Source organism: Saccopteryx bilineata, chromosome 3 (assembly GCF_036850765.1).
Source record: "Saccopteryx bilineata isolate mSacBil1 chromosome 3, mSacBil1_pri_phased_curated, whole genome shotgun sequence".
NCBI lineage: Eukaryota > Metazoa > Chordata > Mammalia > Chiroptera > Emballonuridae > Saccopteryx > Saccopteryx bilineata.
The window spans coordinates 248584448-248595137 of NC_089492.1; the positions used below are offsets into that span (position 1 = coordinate 248584448).

Genomic DNA, 10690 nt, shown 5'->3' on the forward strand with positions numbered 1-10690 from the left:
GAGCTCCTTCTGCCATGAGGAGCATGCTGCTTCTCATCTACTATTTGTACCCATTCGACAGTAGTATAAACTAATGTATCCTCGGGCCAGATGGTAATTCAGCTTGTCAGTTGGGAATGGAAGCCAGAATCCCACTATGCGTTGTCTCCTCTATCACTAGGATGCACTAAGTCTAACTGTAACCGAGGGCTTGGCTGCCAGGGTGAAGGGGAGAAAGCATAGGGGGGGTAATGAGATAAGTCTAGGGTCTGATTTTAGATCTAGAAATTTAAATAAGAAAGAGAAATGGCATGTAGCTTTGGAGTCCAGCAGACCTCAATTTAAACGCTGTCTCCAAAATTACTAGAGATACAACTTTGACAAGTGCATTCTCTTTGTGAGCCTAGGTGTCTTTATCTGTCAATCTGGGGCATAATACCCACCTCCCAGAGTTGTTGTCAGGAGTAAATGAAAGCGTGGGGTTGAAACACCGGGGACAGTGCTGAAAGGTGCCCAATGAAAGAAGCAGAGAAAGCTTTCCAAGCAGGCTGAGTGGGAAGGGGCTCACCCCCAGGAGGCGGGAAGGCCTGGCACGTCCTGTCTGGGCCCCATCTCTGCGTCCGTCTCTCTCCCTCCCTCCCATCAGCGGCAGATGCCTGCGAGCTGAGTGCCCAGCCCAATGGAGGCTGTGAGTACCTGTGCCTTCCCGCTCCTCAGATCTCCAGCCACGCTCCCAAGTACACGTGTGCCTGTCCTGACACAATGTGGCTGGGCCCAGACATGAAGAGGTGTTACCGGGGTAAGTGGACCTACCGGGAGGGGTGGCACCTGGCCATGCCGGCCCCCAGCCTGCTGAAAGCCTCCCTAGGCTTCTGGGACGCCGCGTGCTCCAGGGTTTCCTCCGTCTGCTCTGGCCGCCTGTTGCCTTTGCAGGCCCCTCTCCTTTACATCCCTGTGTGTTGGGGTCCCCCGCATCCTCCCAAGGCTTTCCTCCACCCACTGTCCCCCAAAGTGCACACATACAGACAACACTTTAATAATTTTCAGGGGCTTTCTGGAATCCTTTGAAGACTTCAAATTAAGAAGCCTTGATCCTCATGGCTTTAGTTACTATTTACATGCAAGGGACTATGAGGTTGCCTATTTCTTGCCCAGAACTTTTGTGACATGATTGGGACTAATAGTTAATACTTCAACCATATGAATTTGTATTCATTCCCCAGTCCTTTTTTTTTAAAACATTTTTATTTATTGATTTTAGCGAGAGAGGAAGGGAGAGAGAAAGAGAGACACAAACATCGAGCTGTTCCTGTATGTGCCCTGGCTGGGGATCGAACTAGCAACCTCTGCGCTTCGGGACAATGTTCTAACCAACTGAGCTATCCTCTCTGGCCAGGGCTCATTCCCTAGTCTGGATACAGGGCCAAGGCCTTTTGTTTGAGCATAAGTCTGCTGTATCATTTATGATTCCTAGATTTAAATGTATAAAATGAAGTAAGAATTTAAACCTAATGGTTTAACAGGATGCATGTAAAACCCTTCTAGATTTATATGATTTTTCCCTCCTCCCAAACTTACAGTGGTCTTGCCCACGCCTAATTCTATAGCATTGTTTTAATACCTCATCTTTATTGAATCAACATGTAATATAAACACAGGCACAGTGCTTGGGATTGAGCTAACGATCATCACCCATTCAGGGAAATTAGGGAAGGCTTCAAAGAAGTTAGCACTTGAGCTGAGCCACAAGGATAAATAAGTTCATAAGTATAATCCATAGAGGCAGTAATTTAGACACTAAAGCAACACAATTCTCTGTCCAAGTGACCTCCATGGTATCTCCCCTCCAGCACCTCAATCTACCTCAACCACGACGTTAGCCTCTACCACGACAAGGACAGTAGCCGACTCCACAGGAGCCCCTGGGACCACCATCCACAGCCCCACCTCCCAGAACCACAGCACAGAGACGCCAAGCCTGGCAGCTGCAGTCCCAAGCTTGGTTAATGTGCCCAGGGCTTCCAGCATCAGCCCGTCTACCCCAAGCCCTGCAACCAGCAACCACTCCCAGCACTGTAAGAAAATGAGTTCTGCCTTCTTTTATGATATGGGAATCCAGGAGGGGAGAATGTGTGGGAAGGAGGGATCATACCAGAACTGAATGTGGATACCTCTGAGGAGGAAGCCGAGGGAGGAGGAGTGCCCACCTGCGATATAAGAGTCCCAGGTGCACCAAATTTATAAATGATCGTGAAGGAAGCTACTTCCTGTCTTTGAGCCTCAGTCTCCTTACCTACAAAATGGAGTAATAATAACCCTTCTCATACCTGCTTCACAAGATCGCCATGAGAGGCAAAGGAGACGGTGTCAATGGAAGTGCTCACACGTAGCACCTCTGCTGGCTGGGTTTGCATCTGTGTGTCACGTGTTACTGACATGTATATGAGGGAGTGACCCTCAGATGTGGACACTTTAGAAGCTCTGGTCTCAGTTCTCAGCATCCTCAGTAGGTTTTCAGATAGTACTATACATAACTAATCTGCTCGTGCCTCTTTCCAAGTAATTAAGTTCACTGCTTATAAATCATCAGGAGCAGTAGTTTCACTGCTAGAAAAGTTCTGTCTCACTAAACAGCAAATACCTTTTTTAATTGAGTTATCTGCCAGTTTCCAAGCAGATAAAGTTTCCCTTACACACACGGCCCAGAAACCCAGCAGCTCTGCAGCACCTCCCTCTGGGTCTGCCCTCCCCCGCGGAAGCTGGATTTTCAGAGTTGAGCACTTACCGGCAAGTTTGGCGAGGTGGCGAGGTGGAACGTGTGTGAAGTCCAGTTGCTGTCATCCAGGGCCAAGCCTCTGGCCAGCAGCTCCCCCACTGGCTTCATCATGCTCTAGGCTTCAGTATTGCTGTCCAGTGTTTGCTCAGCCCCGGAGGGAAAGGACAGTGGCATTGCCACCGGAAGCTTTGCAAGCAGTGCAGCTCTTTTCTCCCCTTAATAATCAGGCTCCCTTAGAGTAACTTGGAGAAGCAGATTCACTGAGAGGATGTCATCGGCCACTGCCAGGGGCAGTCATCTCCTCTCTTGGAAGTAAGAAGTAGACGATAGTTTCTCTTCATGCCTCAGAGGGCTCTCATGAAGACCCAAGGGAAAGATGCCCTCTAAACCAGTGGTCCCCAACCCCTGGACCGCAGACCAATACCGGTCCTCAGAGAAAGAATAAATAAGTTACATTATTTCCGTTTTGTTTATATTTAAGTTTGAACGATGTTTTATTTTTTTTAAATGACCAGATTCCCTCTGTTACATCCGTCTAAGACTCACTCTTGACGCTTGTCTCGGTCACGCGATACATTTATCCGTCCCACCCTAAAGGCCGGTCTGTGAAAATATTTTCTGACATTAAACCAGTCCATGGCCCAAAAAAGGTTGGGGAGCACTGATCTAGACCACAAAGTGCTGTACAGATGTCACAGTGAAGATGATTGTAAGAGTGAAAAAGATAACACAACATACTTTTAAAAAACTACAGTTCACTTTCCAAGCACTTTTCAGTTTAGAATGCGCTTTTATATACACACCCTATTTTATTTAAGCTTCACTACAACCCCTGCCCTTCTGCCTGTCCTCTTTGAACTAGGCAAGGTTGTGCCAGGCACTGTGCTAAGCACTTTACATGAATCAGCTTATTTAATCTTTACAGTATCTCTAGGAGGTAGGTAATATCATCATCCCCATTTTAAAGATAAAGAGCTATATTTTTAATATATAATAACTTGCCCAAGATCACACAAGTAGTGAGTGGTAGAGTTGGACTTGAACCAGAAACCTGTGTTCCTGATTGCACTGCTCTGTCCCATTTTAATTACTTCTAAAAATAAACTGATAATGCAGATGGACAAACCACCAGAAACAAGAGAGACATCATCTTCAAATGTTTGTAATTTGCAGATGGGAATGAAGGTGGCAAGATGGGCTCAACAGTCACTGCTGCTGTCCTTGGAATCATTGTGCCCATGGGTGAGTGTGATCCCAAGTTCCTGGGGAGAAAAGAGGGACCCTGCTCAGGGTCTGAGGAAAAGCAGGAAGGATAGAGCACTTAGCAGGATGACCTGTCCCATTGACCATTTTCTGCCCTGGCCACGTCCCAGTCCTGATTTAATCTGGTTTCTTAGCTTGGCACACGAGGCCCTTTAGGACCTGGCCCCAGGCAACATTCAGATGCATCCCCACCCCCCTCATCTACACTCTGCATGCCAGCCCAGCAAAGCTGAACTGTAGGCTCAGTGGGATGGCTTGGCGGCTCCCATCCCTGCCCCCTCCCCAGTTCCCAGCAGCGTCTGGCACATGGTAGGAAATAAAATATTTGTTGAATTAATGAGTAGAGCTTCTTACCATTGCTTTAATCATGCCATCTTGCTTGCTTTCTGTTTGGTTTTCAACAAACATTTATCAAGTAGTTCAATGTACCAGACTCTGCAATAAGGGGAAGGAAGGTTATTAAAAATGGATAAGAAGTGGTTCCTGTCCTCCAAATTTATAGTCTCCTCGGAGACACACTTAGCACAGATAATTTGATTATGAGATGGTAAGTCCTAAAATTAAGCTGTATGTAGTTCAGTGGCAGTGCCAAGGAAGCACTTAACTTAGAATTGGGAGAGAGGAAGCAGGCAAGGATGGTTTCCGAGTAGAAATTATATCTGTGCTGAGTCAACCAAGTGAAGAAGGATCGAGAGCAACCCAGGCAGGGAAGATAGTATGAGCAAAGCCAGGAAGGGGAAATGGCGTGGAGGCAAGGTGGGGTTTGAACTAGAAAGAATTTCGTATGGCCAGAATATATCATTTGGTTGAATCTCACAAAGAACCACAGGGTCTGATTCATTCTCTCCTACTCCAGTGTTCACATAGTATCCTATACATCCTGTCTCTCATACCTGTGTCCTCTCTTGGTGGGATCTTTGAATTGCAATTGCCCATTCATAGTTTTATCTCCCTTACTTGCCCCTAAGTAGTACCTCGAGGACAAGGACTTTGCCGCACACTTATCCTGGGAATCTCCAGTATGGTAGTGAGTTAGTGAGTTAATGTTTTAAAAAATTCTACACACCTGACCAGGTGGTGGTGCAGTAGATAGAGCATCAACCTAGGTCAATGAGGGCCCAGGATCAAAACCCCAAGGTCACAGGCTTGTGCGCAGGCTCACAGGTTAAAGCGCAGGGTCACCGGCTTGAGTATGAGATTATAGACCAGACCCCATGGTTTCTGGCTTGAGCCCAAGGTCACTGGCTCAGCTGGAGCCCCCTGGTCAAGACACATATGAGAAAGCAATCAATGAACAACTAAGAAGCTGCAATGAAGAATTGATGCTTCTCATCTCTTTCCCCTCCTGTATGTCCCTATCTGTCTCTCTCTCTGTCTGTCACTAAAAATAAAAGAGAGAGTGAATTCTACACTGTACAAGGGACTGTGCCAAGTGCCGAGTATCCAGGGAAGATTCTTTCAGTTAATAGCTTTCAGTCCTTAACCAGACTTAGTCATAAAAAGTGATTACACAAGAGGTGTTAATACATATTACATGCTGTAGTCGAGGCATGATGTTCTGTAGAGGAGGGGAATGGTACTTCTGGACAATATGGCATTTGAATTGGCCTTGAAAGCCTGCCCAGGCAGTGGCGCAGTGCATAGAGCATCGGACTGGGACGCAGAGGACCCAGGTTCAAGACCCCAAGGTCGCCAGCTTGAGCGCGAGCTCATCTGGTTTGAGCAAAGCTCACCAGCTTGGACCCAAGGTCACTGGCTTGAGCAAGGGGTCACTCAGTCTGCTGAAGGCCCACAGTCAAGGCACATATGAGAAAGCAATCAATGAACTAAGGTGTCACAACGAAAAACTGATGTTTGATGCTTCTCATCTCTCTCCGTTCCTGTCCGTCCCTATCTATCCCTCTCTCTGACTCTCTCTCTCTCTGAAAAAAAAAAAAAAAAAAAGAATTGGCCTTAAAAGGCTTCAACAGGAAAGATGATGGTGAGGCTATTCCATTAAAAAGATGGAATAGGCAAGTCTTTAAGGTTGAAATATAAATGGCCAATAAGTTTATGAGACAGGAAAATATCAGGAAAAGAGTACTCCTTTTTCACCCCTCAGATTAGCAGAAATTTAAAATATCAAATATATTTGAGTAGATTCTGTCAAGGAAATGGCGCACGCAGGCCCTTCTACAGGGCAGAGGATGCCAGGAAGGGAGTGGACTTCTTCCCTAAACAATGCTCCAAAACATGAATTCCAAAAGCATGAATTTTGACAACCCGGTACACAGAAAAACAACAGAAGAAGAGGATGAAGATGAGCTGCACATAGGGAGGACTGCTCCCTTATATTGAGTGGAGTGGGAAATACTCTGAGCACTGTTTAGGGAAGAAGTCCACTCCCTTCCTGGCATCCTCTGCCCTGTGGAAGGGCCTGCGTGTGCCATTTCCTTGACAGAATCTACTCGGATATAATTGCTTTTTTAAATTTCTGCTAATCTGAGGGGTGAAAAAGGAGTACTCTTTCCTTGATATTTTCCTGTCTCATAAACTTATTGGCCATTTATATTTCATCCTTAAAGACTTGCCTATTCCATCTTTTTAAAATTTTTCTATTGGTTCTTTTATTCTTACTTATTTATAAAAGTGTTTATATATAATGAATGTTAAACCTGTTACAAATATTTTCTTCCATAATGCCATTTGAAATTTGTTTATGGTATCTTTTGTCATGCATAAATTTAGAAATTTTTTATAATTCTTTTTTTTTCTTAATTTTTATTTATTGATTTTAGTGAGAGAGAAAGAGAGAGAGAGAGAGAGAGAGAGAGTCAGGAACATCAAACTATTTCTTTATGTGTCCTGACCAGGGATCAAACGGCAACCTCTGTGCTTCAGTACAATGCTCCAACCAACTAAGCTATCCAGACAGGGCAATAAATTAAAATTTTTTACGTATCAGCTATGTTAATCTTTTGTGTTATGATTTCTGGGTCTTGCTTAGGAAGGTTTGCCTCATTCTAAATTATTAAAATAGCTCACTAGAGGCCTGACCTGTGGTGGCGCAGTGGGATAAAGCGTCGACCTGGAAGTGCTGAGGTCGCTGGTTCGAAACCCTGGGCTTGCCTGGTCAAGGCACATATGGAAGTTGATGCTTCTAGCTCCTCCCCCCTTTCTCTCTCTCTGTCTCTCTGTCTCTCCCTCTCCTCTCTAAAATGAATAAAAAAATAGCTCACTAGATATTTTCTGCAACTTTAAACATTTTTTTTAGTATTTAGATATTAATACATTTGGAATTTATTTTAGAGTATGGTGTTGTGTAGAGATTTAACTTTTCTTCTTTTTTTTTTCTTCCTACATGCCTGGCTAGTTTTCCCAAGACCATTACTGAATAGTTTGTCCTTTCCTTCTATTGTCATATCTATTATGAACTGCATGACTATATATACTTTGATCTGATTCTAAGCTATTTATTCTTCTCCACCAGTTATCTGTCTATTCCTATATACTAGAGGCACAACTTTTTGGTATGTCTTAATACCTAATCGGGCCTTATCATTCTTGCAATACTTTTCCAGCTATTTTATTAAATTTCTCTTTCAGATGAACTTTAGAATCCTCTTGTTAATATATAAAAACTATGATGGAATCTTATTCTTTGGATATATAAATTGATGTGGAGAGAATTTACATTTTTTACAATATTGAGGCTTCCATCAAGGACCATGACATATCTCTTTTACATCCTTCAGTAGAGTTTTGTAGATCATACAGGACTTGCACATATCTAACTAGGTTATCCCAGGTATTTTATAGTTTTTGTTGGGCTACTATAAATGTATTATTCCATTCCACTTTCTAATTAGATACCACTGATTAATATGAAAAATTATTGATTTTTTATGTGAATTCTTGATTAGCTAAAATTATGTCTAAACGTTTTTCATCTGCTTTTCTAAAATTTTTCCAAATGGGGCAATAACTGGTAACAGTGATAACAGGCATCCTTGCCTTGTTCCTATCTTTAATGGGTTCCAATTATTATAATCTTACCAAAGTGGAAACCCTGGGTAGCATCCGGGGTAACTGTTATCCAGCTTCCACGTAAATGCTCAGGGTGATTGCATGCTATCTTATGAAGTGGTTTGCCCCATTTTTGCCCAGCTCTGTTTGAGAACTTTCTCCTTTATGCATTAATAGATTCATTTATTCTAACTCAGAGCCAGTGTTTCCCTGCTTTGACTTTTTCTAGAGATGCTGCTTTTCTTGCAGAGCCCCTCTGATTTGGGGAAAGAATGGTTTTCTTAGAGAAACCCAAGGAAGCAGCAGCACTAGGGAAAAGGTTTGGTGAAGAAATTCACTCAACTCACTCATTCATTTAGCACGTGTCACTGAGCACCTCCTCACTGTAAGGCAGTGGGCATAGAGAGAGAATGAAAGCACAGTCCCTGTCCTCAAAGTGCTCAGTCTACTAGGGAGCACACTAACCTAACATACAATGCCATGGTCTAGGAACAGATGTGAGGGAGCTACTGAATCTACCTTGAGCAAGACTTCCCATTTGAGCTGGATTTGAAGGGTTAGTAGTTAATGAAAGAAGAGATGGGCAAAGGGTTTCCAAACAGCAGAAAAGAACATACAGAAACAGAGCCTAAGGAAGAGGGCCGTAAAATTAGAGAGGTGGCAAGAGATGCATCTGAGCAATGGGCTAGAGCCTGCTGACGGTCCCGTGTGACGTGTCTCTTTCCCCAGCGGTAATAGCCCTCCTGTGCACAAGCGGCTACCTGATTTGGAGAAACTGGAAGCGGAAGAACACCAAAAGCATGAATTTTGACAACCCGGTATACAGAAAAACAACAGAAGAAGAGGATGAAGATGAGCTGCACATAGGGAGGACTGCTCAGATTGGCCATGTCTATCCTGCAGTAAGTATTCCTTCCTGGAAGAATTCCTTCCTTCCTTCCTTCCTTCCTTCCTTCCTTCCTTCCTTCCTTCCTTCCTTCCTTCAAACATTTATCAAGAACCTACCATGTGCCAGGCACTGTTCTAGGCTCTGGGGACACATAAATTTCGGGGCTGGTAGTTGGAGTAGGAGGGTATCAGGACCATCTTGTAACTGGAGGCCCTTCCTGGAAGTAAAGACACCAAATGTCTTTCCTTCTGCTAAGTAAGTTTTCAGAACCTTTGACCTGGAAGGGCAACCGTGGCCATTCGATTCAAAAGTCTTCATTTCAATAAAGGCTGTATGCCGGTTATGAACCAAGCACCAACTTAGATATTGAAGTGTTCAAGAGGAATGAAGGCATGTACTTGCTCCCAAGGAGCTGGCGGGAGTTCGAAATAGTCACTTACTATTGTACAACCGTGTGCCAAGTGCCATGGTGGAAGCTCAGGAGGCCCCTTTTTTAGGAAGCTTTCCTGGCTTTCTTCATTCTCCCACAGCCTCTCTCCATCACAGCACCTGACACACTCTAGTCAACTTGTCTTGTTACTCTTTGGTCTTCCCACTAGGCCGTGAGCTCCTTGAGGGCAGGACTATCTGATTAATCTGTTTCCCTGATGCCTGGCACAGCATAGGTGGCTCCCAGTAAATAGTTGTTGAACAAATCACTGAGGGAGCGTGAATTCTGCATGGGAAATTTGGCAGGGAATGCCTCACAGAGGAGATGACAGAAACTGCATCCTTGAAAGAGTAATAGCAGTTTTTCAGGTAGAGAAGAAGGAAAATGGCATTCTAGAAAGAAGCATGTGCAGAGGCTGAGAGGCACACAGGGCGTGGCTTATTTGGGCAGCAAGGACTACGCACAAAGTGCCTGAAGCAGGTGTCATGGTTGAATAGCAGAGTCAGGGGGCTGAGTGTAACCTCATAGGTCATCCAGTCCATCCCCCGTCAGGCAATCAGCAGCTTTGATCGCCCACTGTGGGCAGAGTCCAGTCTTGGGGAGACCAGAGAACTGGAAGACACAGCCCCTGCCCTCAAGGAGCTTTTTGTCTTGCCGGGAGAACCAAGGTCACAGCTGCACCAACTCCCGAAGAACCCTCTTTCCGAGCTGCCTGTCGTCAAGTGCAAGGTAGGGCAGTGCCACTCCGAGTCCGAGGGGCTGACGAGTAAGGGTGTGAACCCAGGCAGGTACAGCCAATCCTAGAAGGCTTTCTGGTTCTGGAAGGCTGCAACCTGTAAGCTGGGTAGTGGGGCAAAGAGAAAAGATGGGTCAGTTGCAGGCTGAAGAAACGGCATATGGAAGAGATGACTGAGTATGGGCAGTGCAGACAGCAGTGCTGCGGAAGCAAATTGCTCACGAAGGGGAGTCATGGGAAGTGAGGTTGAGCAAGTGAGGAGGGCTAACAGGTGGCCTTGAGGAGCCTTGGCCTGGGCCAGTCCTAGCAAACAGCTGCTTAACCAATTTTTAAAGACCATAGAGGGCACCGTGGAAGAAATGTTGAGCTTGGAGTAAGGAGATGACTCCCACTTTCACTATTCCACAGCTCTGTGATCTTAATCACTTCTCTGTTCACTTTTATTTGTAAAATGAAAATAATACTCCCCTCTATCTGTCTCCTAAGTTTATAAAGTCCAAGCGAGACAGCACTGGTGAGATTGCTTTGTGAATTATAAAATACTCTGCACATGGGAAGTGGCATTGTTTCCAGAGAAGGAAATAGCCATTCAGGAAGAGCTCTTCCTGCTGA

General features: G+C 44.8%; 2 protein-coding genes across 12 annotated transcripts in view; both read left to right on the plus strand.

Annotated features, from left to right (window-relative positions):
• LRP8 (LDL receptor related protein 8) overlaps positions 1 to 10690 on the plus strand; it is an 80364-nt gene that overhangs the window by 63353 nt on the left and 6321 nt on the right. For 8 of the 11 annotated variants that reach the window (XM_066269145.1, XM_066269146.1, XM_066269148.1 and 5 more), the window contains 5 exons: positions 626 to 778; positions 1830 to 2054; positions 3929 to 3997; positions 8753 to 8925; positions 9895 to 10071. In XM_066269145.1, the coding sequence (XP_066125242.1) occupies positions 626 to 778; positions 1830 to 2054; positions 3929 to 3997; positions 8753 to 8925; positions 9895 to 10071 (797 nt within the window). The remainder of the gene's footprint in view (positions 1 to 625; positions 779 to 1829; positions 2055 to 3928; positions 3998 to 8752; positions 8926 to 9894; positions 10072 to 10690) is intronic. The other 3 variants (XM_066269150.1, XM_066269151.1, XM_066269156.1) reach the window with 1 other exon arrangement.
• The window catches only part of CZIB (CXXC motif containing zinc binding protein), an 88215-nt gene that overhangs the window by 48566 nt on the left and 28959 nt on the right, over positions 1 to 10690 (plus strand). The window lies entirely within an intron of this gene.